Raw genomic sequence first — 26,580 nt, forward strand, 5'->3', positions numbered from 1 at the left:
AGGAAATATGTTCCCAAGTATTCCCACAGGCAAAAAAAAGATGTGATCATGTCTGAAATTGTTATTTTGAAATACAATCTGTTTTGGAGCTTAGTTGTGGTCAATTTGCAGTGTACAAATGATTAGAATTATGTTTCCGCCCTGACCATCCGTCGGACAAAAATCGTCCTGAATCTAGTTGCCTACCCCTGGCCTGCCGTAAAACAGTTGCAGGATAGGCTAACTGTAGTGAGGATCTGAATTTTCTGGGCACCAAATTATCGGAGTATCTTTCCCAATGTAAAAAAAAAAAGTGTTATTTTTATATATATTTTAGGCCTAGCTGTGTATGTGTCACTGTCTGATTTCTAGTGGAGCATTCTGGCCTACAACAGGAAAGTAGAATGAGACAGACCCCAGTCAGCATCACATGCCGCTACCTGCTCTCCTCCAACATGGATCAGTGTTTGGCCGTGACGTCAGCCGTCACCGCCCTGCCTGCCTGCAGTATCGGTGACTCCAGATGATGAAGACAGGAGACGCGGCCTTGCGATGAATCAGAATTAACAGGGAAATAAGCCATCACAGGATGAGATACTGCTTTAAACTTGGCGACGGAGGTATCGAACGATGTTCATTTTACGACGCTTATACGATGGATAGTATTATACCGAATGGAGGGAGCGGTGGACTATGCTTCCCTCCGGGCTTCTTTCTAGGGGCTTTTCAGTTTAAGAGCGCTTCTGCAAGCGCTTCCACGGTATGGGCGATTTAGTGAAGACATCCACGAGTCTATAAACATCAGCAATACAATCGTTTTGGGCAATATCGTGGAATATTTATGTTCTTAAAGATTCTAGAATAGGATTATATAGGTGGAGCTGCGGTTTATTTAATAAAACATGAGCCCCGCTCGGTACACTGTGGTCCCAATATATGGGTTGATTTATTGCTGTTGATGTTCGAGTATTGTGAGTCGCTGATTTTCTAATGAACGCGGATCATTTTGGGCATCCTAAATGTTACACCTGCATGGCATGACCCTAAATTGATAGACTACGAGACTATTAACATTTGCTCGTGCATGGAGACCCTCTAGGCTACCTAATTTAGAGTGGCATGATAGCATCTCCCCATGGAGAATATTTATGCAACCCGACGCAGTGTTTTAATTGAGATAAGAGACATGTCATGGGTCTTTTGTTCAGGCTATAGGCTGCTGGTGATAAGACCCTCAAATGCTCCACCTTTCCTCCAAAATAGTGTTTTATAGCCTACTACTGTCATCATCAGTGAGGAACATAAATAACATCAATAATTATTATCACTGTGGTTAGCTTTTATCATTGGACAGACTGGTCCAGTTATTGTCCAGAGGTGCTCTCTCTCTCTAGTAAGATTTAAATATTGAGAAACCCCAGCCCGACTGTGACCATGTCGAAAGCTGCCACTAAAGAGAAAAAATCATTCAGCAAGAAGCTCTTCCGAAGGGGCTCAGTGCGCTCCGTGGGGAGCTTTATGAACAGAGTTCTCAGGACTCTGTCGACTTTGTCCCATTTCGGCAACGAGGAGCATCAAGATGAAGACAAGGACGATGCAAGTTCCATCCCGGCCACCACTGGCGGCTCTGTCCCCTCCGACGACAGTGACTGTGGCGGGTTCCTGTTTGGGGACAAGGTCCCCGGAGTTGCCGGACTCAAGAACCATGGCAACACCTGTTTCATGAACGCTATCTTGCAATGTCTGAGCAACACGGAGCTATTTGCTGAATATCTAGCATTGGAACAATACCGTGGAGAGGACAACAGTCACGGTACTAATGACAAATCGACTGAATCGAATAAACCGAAGTCAACCAACGGTGTCTGTATCCAAAGAAAGGGACACCAGCAGGAGTCAGGTGAAGTCACCGAGCAACTTTCTGGTCTCGTCCGCGCTCTGTGGACGTTTGAGTACACCCCACAACACAGCCGCGAATTCAAGGTATGTCGATGCACGCCCTGGCAACTGAATTGTTTTTGATCGCTGTCTATTGTTTGATGGAAATGGGATTAATCCTATGGATTATAAACTGCGACGGGCGCACACTTGAAAGCCATTCGAATAGTTGGCATGGGTTGTTGCAATGCAGTACGTGACTAACAGGCACCTGCCAACCGTTACAATGTAACCGCACAAATGCAACTGATTGTTTCATTAGTTCGTTCTGTCATGGTGTTACTTTGTTGCAAAATCTCGAGCCAGTTTCATAAGTACAGTAAACCCAATCTACTGGTTGTCTGTGGGGATTGAACGTGTCAAGCCAAACTACTGTATGCCTACTATTTATTCATTCAAAGTGACTGTCATCAGCAGAAACATATAATGTGCAGTTGATGAGTAAGCGTGTGTTAGAGCAGGTATGCTAGGTGTGTTTGATAAGAAAAGCTGCACACTCAGCCCAGCAGAATGGCAGCCTGTGACCCACGTGACTACTCAGTGAGGAATACATCCAGAGCTGGTGTCAACCAGACTAGTAGAATGGTTGGCCAATCCTGTATTAGTGCATAGGCCTCGGGTGCTTTGCAGTTCAGATTTACTTCTGATGGATATCCTAATGTTGAGAACACACTCAGAAAGTATTCGTACCTCTTGACTTATTCCACATTTTGTCGTGTTACAGCCTAATGTCTCACCCATCGACACACAGTACCCTATAATTACAGTCAAAATATGTTTTTTTATTTAAAAAAAACAACATTTATTGAAAATGAGATACAGAAATATGACATTTACATAAGTATTTACACCCCTTTGCGTTGCAAAGATAATGTCAAGAGTGTGCAAAGCTGTCATCAAGGCAAAGGGTTGCTACTTTGAAAAATCTAAAATATATTTAGATTTGTTTAACACTTTTGGTTACTACATGATTCCATATGTGTTATTTCATCGTTTTGATGTCTTCACTATTATTCTACAATGCAGAAAATAGTAAAAATAAAGAAAAACCCCTGAATGAGTAGGTGTGTTCAAACTTTTGACTGGTACTGTATATACTGAAATATCACATTTACATAAGTATTCAGACCCTTTACTCAGTACTTTGTTGAAGCACCTTTGGCATCGATTACAGCCTCAAATCTTCTTGGGTATGACACTACAAGCTTGGCACACCTGTATTTGGGGAGTTTCTCCCATCCTTCTCTGTAGATCCTCTCAAGCTCTACCAGGTTGGATGGGGGGCTTCGCTGTACAGCTATTTTCAGGTCTATCTAGAGATGTTTGATTGGGTTCCAAGTCCGGGCTCTGGCTGGGACACTTAAGTACATTCAGAGACCTATCCCAAAGCCACTCTTGCATTGTTTTGCCTGTGTGTTTATGGTCGTTGTTCTGTTGGAAAGTGAACCTTCTTCCCAGTCTGAGGTCCTGAGCACTCTGGAACAGGTTTTCATTGAGGATCTCTCTGTACTTTGCTCGGTTAATCTTTCCTTCAATCCTGACTAGTCGCGCAGTCCCTGCCGCTGTAAAACATCCCCACAGCATTACTCTGCCACCACCATGCTTCACTATAGGGATGGTGCCAGGTTTCCTCCAGATGTGACGCTTGGCATTCAGGCCAAAGAGTTTAAACTTGATTTCATCAGACCAGAAAATCTTGTTTCTTATGGTCTTAAGAGTCCTTTAGGTGCCATTTGACAAACTCCTGCATTGGTAAACTCCTGCTGTCATGTGCCTTTTACTCATGAGTGGATTCCGTCTGGCCACTACCATAAAGGCCAGATTGGTGGAGGGCTGCAGAGATGGTTGTTCTTCTGGAATTTTCTCCCACCTCCACAGGGGAACTCTGGATCTCTGTCAGAGTGACCATCAGTTTGGCCGGGCGGCCAGCTCTAGAAAGAGTCATGGTGGTTCAAAAGTCCTTCCATTTAAGAATGATAGAGGCCACTGTGTTCCTGGGGACCTTCAATGTGCAGAACGTTTTTGGTACCCTTCCCCAGATCTGTACCTCAACACAATCCTGTCTCGGAGCTCTACGGACAATTCTTTCGACCTCATGGCTTGGTTTTTCTCAGACATGCACTGTCAACTGTGGAACCTTATATAAGCAGGTGTGTGCCTTTACAAATCATGTCCAATCAATTGAATTTACCACAGGTGGACTCCAATCTCCAGGATGACCAATGGAAACAGGAATTTCAATTTTGAGTGTCATAGCAAAGGGTGTGAATAGTTATGGAAATAAGCTATCTGCTTTTTATTTTTAATACATTTGCAAACATTTCTAAAAACATGTTTTCGCTTAGTCATTATGGGGTGTTGTGTGTAGATTGATGAGGACATGTTTTTTATTTAATCCATTTTAGAATAAGGCTGTAATGTAACCAAATGTGGAAAAAGTCAAGGGAACACTTTCCGAATGCACTGTAAGGTCACACAGTTGACAGTGTATGTCAGAGCAGAAACTATACCATGAAGTCCAAGGAACTGTCCATAGATCCACAAGATAGAATTGTGATGAGGCATATATCTGGGGTAGGGTATAAAACAATTTCTAGAGTGTTGAAAGTTTTCAAGTGCACAATGATCTCCATCATTGGTAAATGGAAAAATATGGAACTACCCAGACTCTGCCTAGACCTGGCCGTCTGACCAAACTGAACAACCGGGCAAGAAGAACCTTGGTTGACCAAGAACCCAATGACCACACTGACAGAACTGTAGAGTTCCTTGGATGAGATGGGAGAACCTGCTAGAAGGACGACAGTCTCTACAGAACTTCACCAATCTGGGCTTTATGGGAGAGTGGCCAGACGGAAGCCACTTCCTGAGAAAAAGGTGCACTCCTGGGGTTGGCAAAATTACAGGTGAACGACTCTGAGATCAAAAGGCAAAAGATTCTCTGGTCTGATGAGACAAGAATGGAACTCTTTGGCTCAAATGCAAAGTGCTATGTCTGGAGAAAACCAGGCACAGCTCATCACCCACCTAACACCATCCCTACCTACCATGACACGTGGTAGCCTCATGCTATGGGGCTGCTTTACAGCGTCAGGGACTGGGAGACTGGTAAGGATAGAAGGAACAATGAATGGAGCCAAACACAGGCAGATCCTTGATGAGAACCTGCTTTGGAGTGCAAGTGACCTCAGACCGAGGAGAAGATTTACATTCCAACAGGACAATGACCCCAAGCATACAGCCAAAGCAACGCTGGAATGGCTTCAGAACCAGAACGTGAAAGCCTTTGAATGGCCCAGTCAAAACGCAGGCTCAAATCCCATTGAAAATCTGTGGAAATAGTTGTAATAGAGCTTGGGAAAATCTGCAAGGAAGAATGGGAGAAAATCCCCAAATCCAGATGTGCAAAGCTAATACAGGCATACCCAAGACGACTCAAAGGTGCTTCTACAAAGTATTTACTCAAAGCAAAGAGGTGTGAATAATTATGTAAATGAGCTATTTCTGTATTTAATTTTCAACACATTTGCTAAAACTTTGTCATTATGGGGTATTGTGTGTAGATGTGTGAGGGGGTGGGGAAATATATATGAATTCAGGCTGTAACAGAACAAAATGTGGAATAAGTCAAGGGGTATGAATACCTTCTGAAGGCCCTGTACATGTCCGTCAGAGCCACAGGGTCTAACAAACAAGACGGATGAAAGAGGAAGAACCACCCAAAACATGCATTGTTAATACATGAATGATCAATAGTTACATGCTTTATTTATTTAACTAGGCAAGTCAGTTAAGAAGAAATTCTTATTTTCAACGACGGCCTAGAGACAGTGGGTTAACTGGTCTAGGAACAGTGAGTTAACTGGCCTAGGAACAGTGGGTTAACTGGCCTAGGAACAGTGGGTTAACTGGCCTAGGAACAGTGGGTTAACTGGCCTAGGAACAGTGGGTTAACTGGTCTAGGAACAGTGGGTTAACTGCCTTGTTCAGGGGCAGAATGACAGATTTTTACCTCGTCAGCTCGGGGATTCGATCCTGAAACCTTTCGGTTACTAGTCCAACACTCTAAACATTAGGCTACCTGCCACCCTTACATGTAAACCTATATCAAAAGTACGAATATGTTTGCAGATATCTATATAAATCCATGAAGGATAAGCCAATCATAACAAAAAGTGTACTCTTATGTTTCCTGGTGATGAATGGTACAGTAGGCTATAGTTCAAATTGACAAACAACACGTTTTATATTATATCACCAGGAACCAAAGCGTCCACTTTTTTTGTATGATTGGCTTTTCACGAATTGACTTGTTACATAGATATCTGCGAACAGATTCATTATTTTGATATAGGCTTACATTTAACTATTGATCACTCGTGTATTAACGTGTCAATTTCAATTAGAGCCTACTGTACCATTCTCTTGATTCATCAAATCAATTAGCAACAACCTCCAAGTAGACTAGCAGTGGCAGATATTATGACTGGATGGACTCAGGAGCAGTGAATCTCACCTATCCGTCGGATCTCCCTAATCAGACAGATTTACGGGGTTTAGTTGAGGATGGCAAAAACGCTTTTGCCACTCAAATCAATCACATTTCTTTTATAAAGCCCTTTTCACATCAGCTGTTGTCACAAAGTTCTGGACAGAAAGCCAGTCTAAAACCCCAAACAGCAAGCAATGCAGATGCAGAAGCACAGTAGCTAGGAAAAACTCCCTAGAAAGGCAGGAGTCTAGGAAGAAACCTAGAGAGGAACCAGCGTCTGTGAGAACAGCAAATTCGGAAACAAAGGAGCACGCCAAGGCAACACACCCGATGAAATCAAGTCAGGGTTCCACAGATTCCAGACTTTCTGAAGAGCAGAGATGTTGTGTTCCTGTAGAGTTTTCGATGGACATTGAAATGTGTAGCAGCATCTGAATCTACCAGCTTGTGTCCCAGCAGATTAGCCTGGTCAGCTGTCTTAATGTTGTTTCCCCTTAGGAAGCTCAGGTTACCCTCCCATCATCAGCACCAGAATTCCTTTCAAAGTCACTCACTAAAGATTTCTCTGTGAACCTCCATCCTTTGCACCAGGGATTTTATTTTTGTCTATTTCGGGTCTTATAACTACATGTCCTGCTTTACCGGTTCAAAGTAAATATTGGAGGGGAATTGAATTGAACAGGTCCATCCAGCAACACACTGCTTATTCCTGACAATGTTTCTATTTCGGTCCATTTTTCTCCCTTGGTTGTCAGCCAGAGAACAAACTGTCTTATTCTATATAGATTATTCACTCTGGAGTGTAGAGCCACGGTCATATTTATGAAGTTGGCTGTGTTTACACAGGCAGCCCAATTCTGATATATTTTCCACTAATTTGTCTTTTGACTCATCAGATCAGCTCTGAAAAAGATCTGATGTGAAGAGATCTGATCTGAATGGCTGCGTCTACAAATGCAGCCATTCAGATCAGATCTTTTCACATCAGATTTGATTTTTTCAGAGGCTCCTTCACTAGATACATTGGACTCTTTTAAAATATGCCCGTTATTTATGGAGAGAAAGTGTGTTTATATGTTTTGTATTGATTGATTCAGCTACATTTGATCTCCATAACTCAGCACTTACTATCAGTCCCAACCTTCATCAGTTAAATGTTTGGGTAATTGTGCTTTAAATGGTATTGGCTCAGTTTTTCACAGCAGGTCACTTCACAGGTCTACCTGGTTAGTTCATTGCGTAAGCCTCAGTATAAAACAGTTGTGTTCAGAATGTCTGAAAGGTTGGTTTTAGCACCTTTGAACTGCCAAGCTGTTTCGTTTTGCTTATTTTGCACAATAAATGAAGTATTTTACACAGTTTTATAATCTGTGTACTTTTTCAAGCCATTAAGTGGACAAGGCGATGGCCGGCATTGTCACAATATCTCTGAGCTGGGTTGTTGAGTAAAGCGCTAAAAAGTACAGTATACCGAGCTCCTCTTACACCTAATTTCTTCATGATTTTCCCAGTTTGCGTCATCAAGTTTCTTGGTAACCAAATAGCCGTATTTTACTGGAGCTAACTTGAGTTTCCACCATTGACAGTAGAAGGTATAGACCCTTTTCAAATCACGACCATGTTGAATAGAATATGAGGCTGAGCAGACAGAATAGCTGCTGTCTGAGGCCACATTGAGAACAAAACTTGAGAGCACTTACAACTCATTAACGAGACATGAACGATAGATACACAAGGGGATAGCCCTATCCGTTTTCCTGTACATCGACTGCCCGACCGAGCGATAAATTGTCTATCTCCACTGTCATTGACTAATTAGGCCATTATACAAATGTAATTGTTTAATTACATATCATCAGTAGTTTACCTGGCTGCATTATACTGCAAGTACCATAGGCAGATTATGCAGATGCCTTTCCAGGACTCAACAGCACTCAACCTCCATTTTACCTTGCCGTTTTTCTGGTTAGATATTTTACTGTGGCACACAATGCTACAGTATACGTACAGTAAACATCCTACACCTACTCTACAGTTCTCTTTTAGTATGCACACAGAGGCTTTGGGTTGAGTGCTTGGTCTTTCATGGCATCATGCTTTGCATAAAGTGCTGGGGCTGCAGTGCTAATGGTTTCAAACGGAGGGTTTCCCTGTGGGGTTTACTGGGAGGAACAGCGCTCGGCGTTCTGGTTGCATCGTTGCCCTCGTGTGACATTTGATAGCCAGTGACCAGAGGTGACTACACCTTGGCCTGGAGGGATGGCTCTGTCGCCACGCACGGAGGTGTCCTCAATTAACTAAGTCTGTCACTCACCAGGTTATTAAAGTGTTATTTCTCCAGTTTTTCTCGTCACGATGTTACAATATAAACTGTACTGTCCAACATAGAGAAAGGAGCATGTTGTTACATTTAAAAAAAATAAAAAAATAACATTTATTTAACTAGGCAAGTCAGTTAAGAACAACTACTTATTTTTCAATGACAGCCTAGGAACAGTGGGTTAACTACCTTGTTCAGGGGCAGAACGACAGATTTGTACCTTGTCAGCTCGGGGATTTGAACTTGCAGCTACTAGCACAACACTCTAACCACTCGGCTACCCTGTCAATGCCTTTTCCAACCAACACGTCGGTTTGCTTCGACTCCTGCTCCACAGCCATGTCTCAATTTGAAGACGGACCAATCAAAACACAAACACAAACAAAAATTATCTGTTTAATGCCTCACATTAACTTGTGACCTTATTTTTACCATTCATCTTTGAACTTGTGTTTTTTTTTCTCCCCAGAACGTTGTGTCGAAGAGTGCCCTGCAGTTCAGGGGCAACGCCCAGCACGATGCTCAGGAGTTCCTCCTGTGGCTCTTGGACAGAGTTCACGAGGACCTCAACAACATCGTCCTGCCCAGCAGCAGACCCCCCAGGAAGGTAACCAACTTTACTTGGGCATGCGTACGTCCGTTACATCAGTTGCAAGTTGGGGATTATACCTCAGACCGTTGAATGATATTAGATATAGCCTAAAGCCATGTCTGGTAGCATCGCTGCCAACTGTACTGGTTCTGAAGCTTCGAGACTGTGGATTGGTACCTTTCTGTACTGAACAGACAGCATTGTATCTCCTCCAACTGTATCGTCTAGGCTGTATCCCCTTTACTGCATTTCCATTGTTGTATCTCCTCCAACTGTATCGTCTAGGCTGTATCCCCTTTACTGCATTTCCATTGTTGTATCTCCTCCAACTGTATCGTCTAGGCTGTATCCCCTTTACTGCATTTCCATTGTTGTATCTCCTCCAACTGTATCGTCTAGGCTGTATCCCCTTTACTGCATTTCCATTGTTGTATCTCCTCCAACTGTATCGTCTAGGCTGTATCCCCTTTACTGCATTTCCATTGTTGTATCTCCTCCAACTGTATCGTCTAGGCTGTATCCCCTTTACTGCATTTCCATTGTTGTATCTCCCTTAACTGTCAATTACCGGATTGTGTTTACTTTGTTTTATTTTTATTTTTTTTATCTCGTGTTACTCAATTCGGGCGTTAATGTGGGCTGACTAACTGCTGTGTTACTATATGTCGTCTCTCCTGACTGTCGTCTGTCTGCTCGCTGTCTCTGTAGCCTCCGTTGGAGGAAGAAAATGTCCCCGAAGGATCCTCATTACCAGCAGCTGGCTCTTTCGTACAAGAGCTATTTCAGGCTCAATACAGGTGAGTCACTCCTCAAAGTAATCCCCTGATTGACACCCCACTGCACTCAGAATATAGTTACGATAGATTCGACACGTTGATAGGGCACTGTTGATAGGGCAGATCCTAGCACAAGGGAGCTAGCCAGTTTTCGAATGCTAATTTGACGACTAACGTTTGGCTCGCTGTGATTGTAGCTTTCACATTGACACAGGCAGTGTGCACTGTCAAACGTTACAGCGGTTTGAAGTGAATATGTTCTTCTTTTTTTTTGTCTCCACACAAATAGGTCCTCCCTGACTTGCCCTCACTGCCAGAAACAGAGCAACACCTTTGACCCTTTCCTCTGCATCTCACTGCCCATCCCGGTACCGCACACTCGGTAAGGCGATATTGAATATCTTAATAAGGCAATATCTGACACACAAACAGTATACCCCACTCCAAATTACACAAAGACCCTTTTCTTGTTCTGCTGTATTTGATCTCCACTTACAACTGAGTGCCTAACTTGGCAGTGATACACGGAAGGATGCCAGAGACAAACCACAAACAGTGTAGAAGCATGATGAGATGATGGTGTTCCTTGACGCGTGGGTAAGATAACTCAATTGTCCTGTGTGTCCCTCCCAGGCCCCTGTATGTGACAGTGGTGTACCAGGGAAAGTGTTCCCACTGTATGAGAGTGGGTGTGGCTGTGCCTCTCTCCAGCACTGTGTCCAGACTGAGAAGCGCTGTGGCCCAGGAGACCAAAATACCCTCTGAACAGGTACCAAGTCTTTGGTACCTTTGAAATTGAGCCTCAAAGTGTAAACATGTATACAGATGAACGGATAAGAGACAAGTGAAACTGTCAGCAATGATTGAAAATGCCCACCCTACTAAAAAGCAATCTTCAGCACTATTCAAACTGAAACATAAAATGTCAACACTATTAAATTCAAAACTCAAGGCACTGAGTAGGTACTTAAGTGGTAGTCATGCTCATTCATTATCAAAGTAGGTGTTTGTTTTTTAAGGTTCAGCCAATGATAGGGACTCAAGGCCCTTGTGAGCATCTTCATTACAGAGAAATCTATTGTCTCAGCCTTCAACAATCCACTGTTTGTGTTTGATGTGTCCCCTAGAGTCATGATGGGAGGCTCAGATCATGTGATATTGTTTGCTCATCCTATTTAGTATGGTCTACTACTCTGTATAAATCCTGAGTTACTGTGTAATAATTAAGGTGTGTTAATCAATCTTATGAATCTTATATGATTTCCATATGAATAAACCACACACCTCATGCCTAGCTATGTTGGCTTTTCAGCATGAAATTGATTCCCCTTTGAGATTTTGTAGCCCTTTACACTCGTACCCGTATACGAGTTGAAAAATGGCAGATTTGGGCACTGATAAACGCAGTAACATGCTATGCATGACGTCAGAGCTCTGGCTCTGCGATTCACAATGCCGCATGGGTTTTGACTGACAGACGTTCTGAACTTGAGCACCTCTCACGTCAAAACGTTTCCCCCATCCCTCCCACTAATTGGGCAACTTTTGTAAATGTTTTGTTGTCTGGGCAAAGTGAGGGAAATGCTGTAAATGAAAAGGGCTCTGTGTTTTTTGAAAGATGAGACCTTGAGGATTATAATAAATACCGCTTTGATGTCATACAAGCAAGCCAAATACCTGTGAGTCTAAATGTGCACTTCGCATTTTCAAATCATAAGAGTCATGTCAGAATCGGATCAAATCGAATAAAATACACAATACCCTGGGTTGTTCTGAACAGAATGAGTCTGTTTGTCTATTGTGAAGAAAATTTGCAGCGGCACACGCAACTGAATGCACTCGACGCCTTTCTAGGCTCACCAAAACTTAGCTAGTCATGTTCGCAATAGAACAAGCTTTCAAATGATGCCCATCTGACCCAGATAGCGATTTAGAATGGATCGTTAATTGTGTAATTGCAGGGTTGTGTTCCAAACTTAACAGCTACAAGTGGGCTTGCTCTAGTTCCTCAACGGAAGAGCTAGGATAGCTCAAAACAGCACCTTATGTACTGAACAAAAATATAAACGCAACATGTAAAGTGTTGGTCCCATGTTTCTTGAGCTGAAATAAAAGATCCCAGAAATGTTCCATATGCACAAAAATATATTTTTTTACATCCCTGTTAGTGAGCATTTCTCCTTATCCAGGATAATCCATCCACCTGACAGGTGCGGCATATCAAGAAGCTGATATAAAGGCTTGTGCTGGGGACAATAAAAGGCCACTCTAAAATGTGCAGTTTTGTCACACAGCACAATGCCACAGATATCTCAAGTTTTGAGGGAGTGTGGAATTGGCATCAGGAATATGCACCAGAGCTGTTGCCAGAGAATGTAATGTTCATTTCTCTACCATAAGCTGCCTCCAACGTCATTTTAGAAAATGTGGCAATACGTCAGAGCGGCCTCACAACCGCAGATGACATGGTAACACGCCAGTCCAGGACCTCCACATCCGGCTTCTTCACCTGCGGGATCGGCTGAGACCAGAGACCCGGACAGCTGATGAAACTGGGGGTTTGCACAACCAAATAATTTCTCCACAAACTGTCAGAAACCGTCTCAGGGAAGCTCATCTGCGTGCTTATCGTTCTCACCATGGTCTTGACCTGAATGCAGTTAGTTCAGTGTCGTAATCAACGTCAGTGGGCAAATGCTCACCTTCGATAGCCACCGGCATGCTGGAGAAGTGTGATCTTCATCAAATCAAATCAAATCAAATGTATTTATATAGCCCTTCGTACATCAGCTGATATCTCAAAGTGCTGTACAGAAACCCAGCCTAAAACCCCAAACAGCAAGCAATGCAGGTGTGCAGATTCATGGATGAATCCCGGTTTCAACTGTCTTGGCAGATGGTACACAGCGTTTATGGAATTGTGTGGGTGAGCGATTTGCTGATGTCAACGTTGTGAACAAAGTTCCCCATGATGGCAGTGGGGTTATGGTATGGGCAGGCATAAGCTACGGACAACAAACATAATTGCATTTTATCGATGGCAAATTTAATGCACAGAGATACAGTGACGAGGTCCTGAGGCTTGTTGTCGTGCCATTCATCCGCCGCCATCACCTCATGTTGCCGCATGATAATGCACGGCCCCATGTCGCAAGGATCTGTACACAATTCCTGGAAGCTAAAAATGTCCCAGTTCTTTTATGGCCTGCATACTCTCCAGACATTTCACCCGTTGAGCATGTTTGGAATGCTCTGGATCGACGTGTACATCAACAGTTCCTGCCAATATCCAGCAACTTCGTACAGCCATTGAAGAGGAGTGGGACAACATTCCACAGGCCACAGTCAACAGCCTGATCAACTATGCGAAGGAGATGTCTCACTGCATGAGGCAAATGGTGGTCCACACCCCTACCTTTTTTAAGGTATCTGTGACCAACAGATGCATGCACATCTGTATTCCCAGTCATGTGAAATCCACAGATTAGGGCCTAATGAATTTATTTCAATTGACTGATTTCCTTATATGAACTGGAACTTAGTAAAATCTTTGAAATTGTTGCATGTTGCGTTTTATATTTTTGTTCCAGTACTAACTGGAGACACCAGTTAGTACTCTCACTCAAACCCTTTTCGTTTTTTTTCCTTATGTTCCACCGACCCAAAATGTTTAGCATGTTACTGAATATATCCAGAATATTTTCAGATTTCATTATGAGCAAATGCGGCAAAAAGTACAGTAAATGTAAAATGCACATAAAATCAACAGTGTAATGTTTGGATTCCGTCTTGTGTCAGGTGAACTGTTGTGTCCTCACCTTTGGTCTAATAATTGTCCCATGATCACCTACATCTTCCCTTTCAATTGCTACCATGGTGATGCACATGCTTTTCATATTTCTTCTGTAAGAAACATTTCAATTTAGCCCTATCCATATAGGCCAGTTCCCACAAGTGTAAAGGTTTAAACCTTTGTGGGACCTTCCTCGATGGAGGACAAAATGTTACTGGAGGCTCAAATCTTAATATAACTTAATTGAATGAGATTAACCCCATCTCTGTTAATGATCCATGTGTGTTGGCAGATTGTCCTTACTGAAATGTACTCCGATGGCTTTCACCGCTCCTTCTGTGACGACGATGACGACCTTGAGATCATTCAAGAGAGCGACTCCATATTTGCCTTTGAAACACCGGAGTTGTTTAGACCAGAGCAGATCCGGTCTCAGCGAGGTTTGACTTCATGTTATGATTCCCCGTAAATCAGTTTAACTCAGGGCCGGATTAGGGAGGTAAGAGTCTAGATTAGATTACAAATGGATTTAGCAATTGGATTTAATAGGAAATCATGTTAAATCTGGATGTGATTACCTATGTTCACCCTCACTGCATATGCGTGTACAGTATCTTTTGGACCCAGAAAATTGATAGCCCAATAAGAATTGGGTATACAGATATGCGTTCCTATGCCAGAATCCAACATATTGCGCAGGTTAACAGCCTTATTCAACACATTTGCATCTCACTGACCTGCAGCAGGCTGTGATCTTTGTTTCATTAACCCCTTAGGATAATGTGACCGCAACCGCAGCTTGGGTAGTTTCGATTTAGAACTCAAAAGTTTGTTCATATCGTGCTGTGTATACATTTACAGTATATACGGCAATGTGTTGCAGGAAGTCCCCATGCTAATCTGAATCAGAACAACTTGAAGTATGGGACAGACAACAACAGGCTACAGGTGTCGACAAAAATGGAAGAGTCAGTGACTCCCCCTCCGAGCCCCAATAAGACCAGCGTGGCTGACAAGATCATTCTGCTGGTGTGTAACAGAGCCTGCGCCGGACAGCAGGGACGCAGGTACACAAAGCAACTCCTCAAGATTTCAACAGGAAACATTCCAGTTGAATGTGGCGAAGCAACGTAGCACCAGGAAAATAAGGAACTCAAGGAACATGTCCATACAGTGGAGGCAAACTAATTTGATATAGTTATGGTGGATGTGGGAAAATCGTGTTCTTCACCCTTGTCTATGACGATTCTAGGTTTGGCCATCCGTTTGTGCTGTATCTGGAGCGGAATGTCACCTGGGATGTTCTGCAGAAGGAGATCCTGGAGAAGATGCGTCACCTTTTGCGTCCTGGGGTCTTTGTCCAGGTAGGTGCAGGTTGTCCACACACAGAGACTCATTCAACACAGGCACACACGTACACGGTGTAACTAAACGTATTGCTGTCCCTCAGGTTGGGCCCTTCAGTTTGCGTGTAGTGGGGGTGGTTGGAATCACGTATCTCTTACCTCAAGAGGAGCAACCACTGTGCCACCCCTCTGTGGAGAGGTAATGTCACCCAGCGCCACCAGAGGGCGCTTATCTCTCACTGATAGAGGACAGGTAGCAAGAGTTAAGTTTAGCAAGTGTTCAACCTTTCAGTGGGTTTAGCCTTTTGTTTAACCCTTCCGTGGTTTTTCACACGTGCTAAACCGTCTGGGTTGTTGTTCCATATGTAGCGTACCCTGTTTTCCACCTTGAGCTGTCATAGGGCTCAAAGATAACGTTGCATTGGTTTCCTATTTATCCAATGTTTGTCTGCAGAGCGTACAAATCTTGTGGGCCAGGAGGCCCCCCACATGTCAAGATTGTGGTGGAATGGGACAAAGAGACAAAAGACTAGTAAGTGTAATGAGACAAAAAAAAAACACTATGCTGAGAGGGAAAGACACTCACCTCTTTCATCATGACCCAGTGCACACATTTAGCGTTGACTGGCAGTCACTCATATGGTGAGAAAAATAGTTTTGCTCTTTGAAGAGAATGCGAATGTGAATTCAAAGCAATAGTTGTGACTGAGGTGTCAGACGTTTCCCTAGTTTCTGTTTGTCAACACACTTCGATAGACCTTTCATGGTTTCCTTTGAAGCTTGTTGTGTGACCTCTGTGTGAACTGTGCATTTTGTTGTGTCTGACTGCAGTCTGTTCAAACGCACGGAGGACGAGTACATCCCAGATGCTGAGAGTGTACGTCAACAGAAAGACGGACATCTGCAGCCTCAGACGTGCTCCCTCGCCCAGTGCTTTCAGCTCTACACCAAAGAGGAACAGGTACGTGTGTACCCGTGCCTGTGTGTGTGTGTGTGTGTGTGTGTGTGTGTGTGTGTGTGTGTGTGTTTGAGAGCTCCGCTCTGTGTGTTTCAGCTTGCTCCAGATGATGCCTGGCGCTGCCCACACTGCAAGCAGCTACAGCAGGGCAGCATCAAGTTGAGCCTCTGGACCCTGCCTGACATCCTCATACTGCACCTCAAACGTTTCAGACAGGTACAGTACACTACAGACCACCACATTATACGTCAACATCATTCATACAACTACATAATCAAAGTGGATAAGCTCAGTTAGCCTTATATTACCCCAGGAATAAACTCAAAATAGTATTTAATTCAAAGTACACGTGTATAGATTGTATTACTAGTGTATGTCAACACTAATATTATGTTAATTCTTACAAGCTCAGTCGGCATTGTAAGCTCAACCAATCTGCATTAGCATAGTAAGTATTCCATCCTCAACCAACATCATCAAATTTGTTGCTGTTGTGCGTGTGTGTGTATGGTGTCTTCTTAGGACGGAGACCGGAGGATGAAGATGCAGAACATGGTGAAGTTTCCTCTGATCGGGATGGACATGGCGCCCCATATGGTCAAGCGGAGCCAGAGCAGCTGGAGCCTGCCCTCGCACTGGTCACCATGGAGACGACCTTACGGGATGGGCCGCGACCCAGAGGATTACCTGTATGACCTGTACGCTGTGTGTAACCACCACGGGACAATGGCGGGAGGTCATTACACAGGTTAGCAAACAACACACGTATGGACACACACTCTAATATGTTCCTGCAACAGTAGGGCTATAAATTGACAGGGTTGCTGTTCTGCCCTTGAGAAAGCCACATACTCCATGTACAGTACCAGTCAAAAGTTTGGACACACCTACTCATTCAAGGGTTTTTCTATGTTTCTACATTGTAGAATAATATTGAAGACATCAAAACTATGAAATAACACATATGGAATCATGTGGTAACCAAAAAAGTGTTAAACAAATCAATATACATTTTAGATTTTAGATTATTCAAAGTAGCCACCTTTTGCATTGATGACAGCTTTGCACACACTTGGCATTCTCTCAACCAGCTTCACCTGGAATGATTTTCCAAAAGTCTTGAAGGAGTTCCCACATATGCTGAGCACTTGTTTGGATGCTTTTCCTTCATTCTGCTGTCCAACTCATCCCAAACCATCTCAATTGGGTTGATCCCTCTCCTTCTTGGTCAAATAGCCAAAGAAGATAGTCCCACAAAGCGCAAACCAGATGGGATGGCATATCGCAGCAGCCATGCTGGTTAAGTGTGCCTTGAATTCTAAATAAATCACAGTGTCACCAGCAAAGCACCTCCATACCATCACACCTCCTCCTCCATGATTCACGGTGGGAACCACATATGCGGAGATCACCGGTTCACCTACTCTGCGTCTCACAAAGACAGTGCGGTTGGAATCAAAAATCTCAAATTTGGACTCATCAGACCAAAGGACAGATTTCCACCGGTCTAATGTCCAATGCTCGTGTTTCTTGGCCCAAGCAAGTCTCTTCTTATTATTGGTGTCCTTTAGAAGTGGTTTTCTTTGCAGCAATTCAACCACGAATGCCTGATTCACGCAGTCTCTTCTGAACAGTTGATGTTGAGATGTGTCTCTTACTTGAACTCTGTGAAGCATTTATTTGGGCTGCAATCTGAGGTCCAGTTAACTCTAATGAATTTATTCTCTGCAGCAGAGGTAACTCTGGGTCTTCCTTTCCTGTGGTGGTCCTCATGGGAGCCAGTTTCATCATAGTGCTTGATGGTTTTTGCGACTGCACTTGAAGAGACTTTCAAAGTTCTTGAAATTTTACGCATTGACTAATCTTCAGGTCTTAAAGACATGATGGACTGTTGTTTCTCTTTGCTTATTTGAGCTATTCTTGCCAAAATATGGACTTGGTCTTTTACCAAATAGGGCTATCTTCTGTATACCACAGCTACCTTGTCACAATACATCTGATTGGCTAAAAATCATTAAGAAGGGGAAAAAATCCTCAAATTAACTTTTAACAAGGCACACCTGTTAATTGAAATGCATTCCAGGTGACTACTTCATGAAGCTGGTTGAGAGAATGCCAAGAGTGTGCAAAGCTGTGTATCTTGATTTGTTTAACACTTTTTTGATTACTACATGATTCCATATGTGTTATTTTATCGTTTTTAATCTACAATGTATAAAATAGTAAAAAATTAAGAAAAGCCCTTTAATGAGTAGAAACTTTTGACTGGCACTGTATGTCTATCGAAATGTGATTGGCATCGATATTCCTGCTCTTTTTTTAGAAACTCAAATAATTCAAATCCACTGAATTATCCAGGTAACATGATAATTGACTCTTTATCCCATCCTTATTATGTCCTCTTCTGCAGCTCACTGTAAAAACTCCATCGATGGCATGTGGTACTGCTTTGATGACAGCGATGTCCAAGCCATATCTGACGATGACGTCTGCAAGCAGAACGCCTACATACTGTTTTATCAAAGACGGGCCACCATCCCATCATGGTCTGCCAACAGCTCCGTTGCAGGTAAGAATATATGCATTTGTTATTAAAAAAACGATTTAATTCATGATTCAAATAAAATAAAATTGTATTTGTCACGAATACAACCAGTGTAGACCTTCCAGTGAAATGCTTACTTACAAGCCCTAACGAACAATGCAGTTTCATAATAAATTACCCAAGAATCACAGAATAAAAAATAAATAAAAGTAACAAATAATTAAAGAGCAACAGTAAAATAACAATATCGAGGCTATATACAGGGGGTACCCGTACAGAGTCAATGTGCGGGGGCACCATTCCATAATTCTATGGGATGCAACGTTTTTCAAACAACAAGATGCAACAATGTCATAGATAGTCTGGAGCCCTGTACTAACTGTTTCCCCTGGTGTCACTGGTGCCACTAACTTTTTCACTTGTTGGCAACCACCCTTGATTTGGTCGCATCAAAAACAATGAATGGCGTCACGCAATAGAAAAATGAGTAATCATCATGTTCATTGATAGTGCTTTATTATTAAGAAGTGTATTAAACTACTGAAAAAAATGTAACTCCCACAGCCAAGTCAAAGGGACGCTGAATGCGACTAAACGGCCGTAGTCTGGAGCCATGAAGTAGAAAACCTGGGTCTCATTTGGTTTATGCCTCACATCCAATCTCCCTGTAGATGTCATGTCCTCCCCGACTGAGACATGTGATTTAAAATCATATACACATGTGCACATATACATGTTTTTATACTGTATGTCTAATATATACATTTATGATGTGTATATATACAGTTGAAGTCGGAAGTTTACATACACTTAGGTTGGAGTCATTAAAACCTGTTTTTCAAACACTCCACAAATTTCTTGTTGACACACTATAGTTTTGGCAAGTCGGTTAGGACATCTACTTTGTGCATGACACAAGTAATTTTTCCAACAATTGTTTACAGACAGATTATTTCACTTATAATTCACTGTGTCACAATTCCAGTGGGTCAGAAGTTTACATACACTAAGTTGACTGTGCCTTTAAAATTACAGTGCCTTGCGAAAGTATTCGGCCCCCTTGAACGGACCTCTGAGACTATCACAGTGCAGGTGCATTTATACGGAGACTTGATTACACACAGGTGGATTGTATTTATCATCATTAGTGATTTAGGTCAACATAGGATCATTCAGAGATCCTCACTGAACTTCTGGAGAGAGTTTGCTGCACTGAAAGTAAAGGGGCTGAATAATTTTGCACGGCCAATTTTTCAGTTTTTGATTTGTTAAAAAAGTTTGAAATATCCAATAAATGTCGTTCCACTTCATGACTGTGTCCCACTTGTTGTTGATTCTTCAGAAAAAAATACAGTTTTATATCTTTATGTTTGAAGCCTGAAATGTGGCAAAAGGTCGCAAAGTTCAAGGGGGCCGAATACTTTCGCAAGGCACTGTATGTCATGGCTTTAGAAGCTTCTGAAAGGCTAATTGACATTATTTGAGTCAATTGGAGGTGTATCTATGGATGTATTTCAATGCATACCTTCAAACTCAGTGCCTCTTTGCTGACATCATGGGAAAATCAAAAGAAATAAGCCAAGACCTCAGAAAAAAAATTGTAGACCTCCACAAGTCTGGTTCATCCTTGGGATCAATTTCCAAATGCCTGAAGGTACCACGTTCATCTGTACGAACAATAGTACACAAGTATAAACACCATGGGACCACGCAGCCATCATACCACTCAGGAAAGAGACGCGTTCTGTCTCCTAGAGATGAACATACTTTGTTGCGAAAAGTGGAAATCAATCCCAGAACAACAGCAAAGGACCTTGTGAAGATGCTGGAGGGCACAAAAGTATCTATATCCACAGTAAAATGAGTCCTATATCGACATAACCTGAAAGGCCGCTCAGCAAGGAAGAAGCCACTGCTCCAAAACCGACATTAAAAAAGCCAGACTACGGTTTACAACTGCACATGGGGACAAAGATCGTACTTTTTGGAGAAATGTCCTCTGGTCTGATTAAACAAAAGTAGAACTGTTTGGCCATAATGACCATCGTTATGTTCGGAGGAAAAAGGGGGAGGCTTGCAACCCGAAGAACACCATCCCATCTGTGAAGCACAGGGGTGGCAGCATCATGTTGTGGGAGTGCTTTGCTTCAGGAGGGACTGGTGCACTTCACAAAATAGATGGCATCATGAGGCAGGAGAATTATGTGGATATATTGAAGCAACATCTCAAGACATCAGTCAGGAAGTTAAAGCTTGGTCGCAAATGGGCCTTCCAAATGGATAATGACCCCAAGCATACTTCCAAAGTTGTGGCAAAATGGCTTAAGGACAACAAAGTTAAGCTATTGGAGTGGCTAGCACAAATCCCTGACCTCAAACCTATAGAAAATTTGTGGGCAGAACTGAAAAATCATGTGCGAGCAAGGAGGCCTACAAACCTGACTCAGTTACACCACCTCTGTCAGGAGGAATGGGCCAAAATTCACCCAACTTATTGTGGGAAGCTTGTGGAAGGCTACCCGAAACGTTCGACCCAAGTTTAACAATTTAAAGGCAATGCTACACTCAATTAGTATTTGGTATGTACATTTCTGACCCACTGGGAATGCAATGAAAGAAATAAAAGCTGAAATAAATCATTGTCTCTACTATTATTCTGACATTTAACATTCTTAAAATAAAGTGGTGATCCTAAATTACCTAAGACAGGGAATTGTTATTGGGATTAAATGTCAGGAATTGTGAAACTGAGTTTAAATGTATTTGACTAAGGTGTATGTAAACTTGCGACTTCAACTGTATACATACAGTATATGTCCTTTGTTTACTCGTCCCAGGTTCGACCAGCTCGTCTCTGTGTGAACACTGGATCAGCAGGTTGATAGGGAGTCGTCCTCCTAGCCAGGCCTCATCTGGCTCCTCCAGACGCACTTCGCTGGCCTCCCTCTCGGAGTCGGCCGAGTTCACTGGGGAACGCAGCGAAGACGATGGTGAGAAACAGCCTCTCATGCATATTTGTCAAGATGTTGTATTTCTGCTATATCAAATATGTTTGCACAATGATAGTACTTGGAACTAAAATTTATACAAAATATATTGTTACGATGACACTGCAGGCCTTATTTATACATTAGCCTACTTTCAGTTGTTTTTGCAAAGCTGAACAATCTGTATCATTCTGTAATATAATTATATAATATCAGACTTTACTAGCTTGAAACCCACTGATAAAAGAGGTGATGAACATGCACTCAGTCTATTCCACTCCACACCAACGATTTAGTTGTACATCTCTGTCCCCTTCTGTTGAGAAGGCTTCTCTACCCGCCCGGCGGTGCGGAGTATCCAGAGACAGACCTTCTCCTCACGCTCCAACATGGCCAGCCCTCTGGCCCTCAGCGAGAACGGCTCGAAGCCCTCCTGGTCCCTCTCCACCAAGCTCCATCTGCGCTCCAACTCTCCCTCGCGCTTCTCCCTGGAGTCCCACTCCTCCTCGCCCACCCTTGAGAGGATAGGCGAGGCGGTTGATGACAAGGTCTCCACCTCCTGCTTTAGCGGCTCGGCGAAACCCGAGGTAAGGGCTGGAGGTAAGACACCCCTGGTCCTGGATGGTAATGCAGGGGCTAAAAGGCTCTTGGAGCAGGTGCACTCCAAGGCCATTCCCCAGGCTGAGCTGAGGAGCTCCAGCCCGGCAGGGGGTAACAGTAACGGGGCCACGGTCATGGAGCCAGGCAGCCCGGGTCAAGGAGCAATCGCTAAGGAGCCTAAACAACGAGGAGCAGGGGGAGAGGAGGATGCCGGGGCCAGGAGAAACTCTGCAAAGACTGTTGAGACCGAGAAGAGCCCCAAGAAGCACCCGACCACCCCCTCCCCTTCCCCCTCCCACACCTCCTCTGCGACCCACGCATCGTCACCTTCTCGAACCCAAGCCAAGAGCGTGGCGGCCACAGTGTCCAACCCCAAAGAAAAAAGCGAGGGGGCAGTCAAAAAAAACAGCAAGACCTCCTCAGCCAAAACAGCCACCCCCACGAAAAAGGAGCCGTTGCAGACCCCAGAAACACTTCACCCTGAAACAGCAAAGCAAAGGAAGGGAGGCTCCCCCAGGTCCCAGAGTTCCTCGGCACACCCGCCGAGGAAGACGTCGCCCAGAGGGACGGTGGAGAGGAGCTCCGCATCAGCGAGAACTAGAGCAGCCGAGAGAAGCGCCAGTCGGGAGACGTCGCGGACCACCTCAGTGTCAGAGAGGGGGGTGAACCACGGTGGTCCCTCCTCCAGGGCCAGTGGTGTGTCCCGGGGAGGAGAAATGTGTGCCGCTGGCCGGGGCGAAGGTAGGGCGGGGCGAGGGGCGGAGAGCAGGGCTGGGGGGAGGAGCACCAGCAGCAGCTCCTCCATGACCAGCCTGCGATCGTCCAGTGTGAGCGGGGCAGCGGCCTCAGCAGCGCCACCCAGGGGACCTGGTAGGAACAGCAAGACGGAGGAAAAGGGACTCAACTTCTTCAAGAGTGCCCTGAGGCAGAAAGAGACACGCAGGTCCACGGACGGGGGAAAGCCAACCACGACGGCCAAAGCAGGGACAGGCGAGGCTAAAGGCATCTCAGAAGAGGGGGCTGGGGAGGAGACTGGAGAAGGGGCGGGGAATGGAGCAGCCAAGAGGGCCCAGCAGGGGAACCCAGAGGCCCAGATGAACACACCCTCGGCCAAAGACAAGGAATCCTCCAAGACGTCCAACCCAGCCAAGCACTCTATACTGTCCTCCGCCAAGTCCAAGTCTTCCGGAGCAGAGACGGGTGGAGTGGAGAAAGCCTCTGCCAACGGGAAAAAACCTCCTGAAAAGAGGTTGCCGCCATCCCGAAAGATCCCCATCAATTCTTCACGAACCACCCAGAAGTCAAAGTGAGATATCTTTGGGGAACCAAAACAATCGCTGAAGTGAAGCTCTAAGGTGTCTCAAAGATTGAACTACATCTCCTCTTTGGGAGCGACTTTTGAAAAGCACCTCTGGCTTTTCATTGGCCCCAGGTGATTGCAAGCTGCCATACATGACAGTCTGTCCCTGTCCACTTTATTATATAGTAATGGATTGAAACAAAGCACTTTGTATGGATTGCATTGTTAATTCTTTTTTTGAAAAATGATTTTAATCAAATGGATTATTATATGAACTGCACATGTAATGACATTTTTACCTGGTTCTTTAGCGTACTTTGAGAAGGTTCGTCTTGGGCCGACGTCGAAAGGAACTTGTGTAGCGAGCAAGTGCGTTTGTTAAGCAGTGTCAGGATGAGAATCCCTGTAAATCACACAATAGATCACACATGGAATACTACTCAGTCACCAGATGTAGTTAACGAGCAGTGTTTTACATCTCTGACTTCTTTGTACTTTGAAAACTTCTGGGTCCACTTTCAAATAGTTCAAAACATTCCACACCAGGCAGAGCATCTAAATATATGGAGCCATGAAACAAACACGAATACCTATCATAATCCCAGTTAATAGCTAATTTGATACAGTATAGGTCAGTGGTAATTTATGTCAAATCTCATATTATGAGCTATCAATGCAGGTACATTTGTAATCCCAAATTCACTGGTATTAGTTGTCCAGTACTGATAATCCCAGTTTGACCAACTCCAATTCCAGATTTACATAATGAATAATCCCAGTTTAACAACTCTTGGTTTTCATTTAACATAATCCCAATTTAACAATAGTGATTGTGCAACAACATTTTGCTAGCCTATGTAGGACATTATAAGTATCCAGGACTAGAGGTGTGTGTATACCTGCCAATAGCATTAAAGGGACCCATTAGAAATATACAAGGAAGGTGACATCGATCAATGATTTTGGAAGGTTGGGACTGTGGTTCTTCACTCTCCCTCTGGTTGTACTGATTTTGGAATAGTAGTGACATCATAGTGTGACATAATAGCCCCCCCAGAGTGCCCTAACAACTCCACTCACCTCTGCCCCCGACTGGTGACCACTGTCACTTGCGGGTGGTCAAGGCCTGACAGGGGACCACATTCAGACTGCCAGACATCTCGAAACATTCCTTAAGACGAACACAGGGTCGACGTGGAAAAAAAGATACACTCAAGGCCATCAAAGACATTGCTAAAGACAATACATGGGGGCGTCTTTATAAGATCACCATATATGGTGCGTTTGGATCCGCCCTATCCTTTTCTGTTTTTCTCTGTGTCATCACAGCTTGTGCCTGTGCACATTTTTGGCTTATGCGCTACCAAGCAGATTTCCCGCGTAGAATGCACTGACTTAGATTCAGAAAAGTGATCGCCGTGATGAAATGTATGACAGCAATCTTTGCATGAAATTGCTTATGCATGCATTAAACTATGCAAGCAACACTTGCTAATGTCCACACAAGTAATACTGCTACTTTTGGATGTGTATATATTTCTAACTGTATATTTTTCCAAATGCCTGCATCAGAGAGCATGTTTAGGCATCATTCAATGCTTTATTTGCACATTTTCTTCAGAGTATAATACTTTTTTTTTGTTAATGAATTGTAGGTATTGCTCCTTCACCTTAAAGTAAATCAACTCACTTGCGAATGAATGATTTCTGTATTGTATTAATTTGACTCGTGTTTGATTCCAAACCATTTAAGGGACACGCTACCCCATAGACCTCTGCAACCAAACATCGAATAACTAAATATAAGAAATACATTTGGAAACAACTGGTATGATTGTGAAATGTCACTTTGTCATGGTTTGAGAGTAGATACTTTTCAGATGGTTTTAGTGACTGAATCCCCAACTAGTTTATATAATCCATTCAATCAAATAGCCAAAGACAATATACGAGATTATTTTCAGTGGAATACTTTATGAACCTGTTATCTAAATACTGGCTGTAGCTATAATCTCCCAGATGTTTTTCAAAGTGAGATGATACAGTAAAGGGTGATACAGGGGTGACCTTTATCAGCATTCCCTTTGCAACCACACTGCCTTCTGTTGCCTTGTTCAAAATCGCCTATTCCAAGGAGTACCCTTAAAAATATCACATATACACCGAGTGTACAAAACATTAGGAACACCTTCCTAATATTGAGTTGCACCTCCCTTTGCCCTCAGAACAGCCTCAATTCGTCGGCGGATGGACTCTACAAGGTTTCGAAAGCGTTCCACAGGCCCATGTTGACTCCAATGCTTCCAACAGCAACACAACTGTTGTGCCTGGCACCTACTACCATACTCCGTTCAAAGGCACTTCAATCTTTTGTCTTTCCCCCTCACCCTCTGAATGGCACACATACACAATCCATGTCTCAATTGTCTCAACACTTAAAAATCCCTCTTTAACCTGTCGCCTCCCCTTCATCTACACTGATTGAAGTGGATTTAACAGGTGACATCAATAAGGGAACATAGCATTCACCTGATCAGTCTATATCACTGAAAGAGCAAGTGTTCCTAATGTTTTTATGTATTTGATAGATTATATTAAATTGAATATCTGCAGATTTCAACTATTGTAAGACGTATCTTTTTTTTCAACCTCGCAATTAGCTGCAATTACCTGTTTGCAATTCTGATATCTTCCCCTTCCCACCCTTGCACCAATTTCAAATGAAGAGTAGAATGGTAATGGTGATTTTAAGTAGGGAGTCTGTTTTGCTCTGGAGCACTAGCCTTGGTGGTCTACATACAGTACAACAGAAAACAACAGAAAAGCTTCAAATCATATCATGATTATGTTCAAGTGGAATGGGACTTCAATAGAGTAAAAGGTAAAAATGCAAGTCATTATTTATTTTGGGCAAGCGCATGAGTGTCAATTAAAAAATAAAAAATAAATTATTA

The 26,580-nt window shown here is 43.4% G+C and overlaps 1 protein-coding gene across 1 annotated transcript; it reads left to right on the forward strand.

Annotated features, from left to right (window-relative positions):
• Positions 1 to 502: 502 nt before the first annotated feature.
• On the forward strand, positions 503 to 26,580 carry LOC139368181 (ubiquitin carboxyl-terminal hydrolase 31-like). Its single transcript, XM_071106798.1, has 17 exons — positions 503 to 1,962; positions 9,199 to 9,336; positions 10,030 to 10,118; positions 10,387 to 10,479; positions 10,731 to 10,866; positions 14,183 to 14,330; positions 14,774 to 14,957; positions 15,143 to 15,254; positions 15,341 to 15,435; positions 15,691 to 15,768; positions 16,068 to 16,197; positions 16,291 to 16,410; positions 16,717 to 16,942; positions 18,605 to 18,763; positions 21,577 to 21,729; positions 22,054 to 24,305; positions 24,339 to 26,580. The coding sequence occupies exons 1-16, from the start codon at positions 1,414 to 1,416 to the stop codon at positions 23,634 to 23,636; spliced, it is 3,993 nt and encodes a 1,330-aa protein (XP_070962899.1). The 5' UTR covers positions 503 to 1,413; the 3' UTR covers positions 23,637 to 24,305; positions 24,339 to 26,580.

This window comes from Oncorhynchus clarkii, chromosome 16 (assembly GCF_045791955.1).
Source record: "Oncorhynchus clarkii lewisi isolate Uvic-CL-2024 chromosome 16, UVic_Ocla_1.0, whole genome shotgun sequence".
NCBI lineage: Eukaryota > Metazoa > Chordata > Actinopteri > Salmoniformes > Salmonidae > Oncorhynchus > Oncorhynchus clarkii.

Bases quoted from the DNA above. Each gene is read 5' to 3' on its own strand.
- LOC139368181 (XM_071106798.1), top strand. From the start codon at position 1,414: ATGTCGAAAGCTGCCACTAAAGAGAAAAAATCATTCAGCAAGAAGCTC. The intron at 10,119-10,386 runs GTGAGTCACTCC...CCACACAAATAG, and splicing joins CTATTTCAGGCTCAATACAG to GTCCTCCCTGACTTGCCCTC. The intron at 15,769-16,067 runs GTAAGTGTAATG...GTCTGACTGCAG, and splicing joins GACAAAGAGACAAAAGACTA to TCTGTTCAAACGCACGGAGG.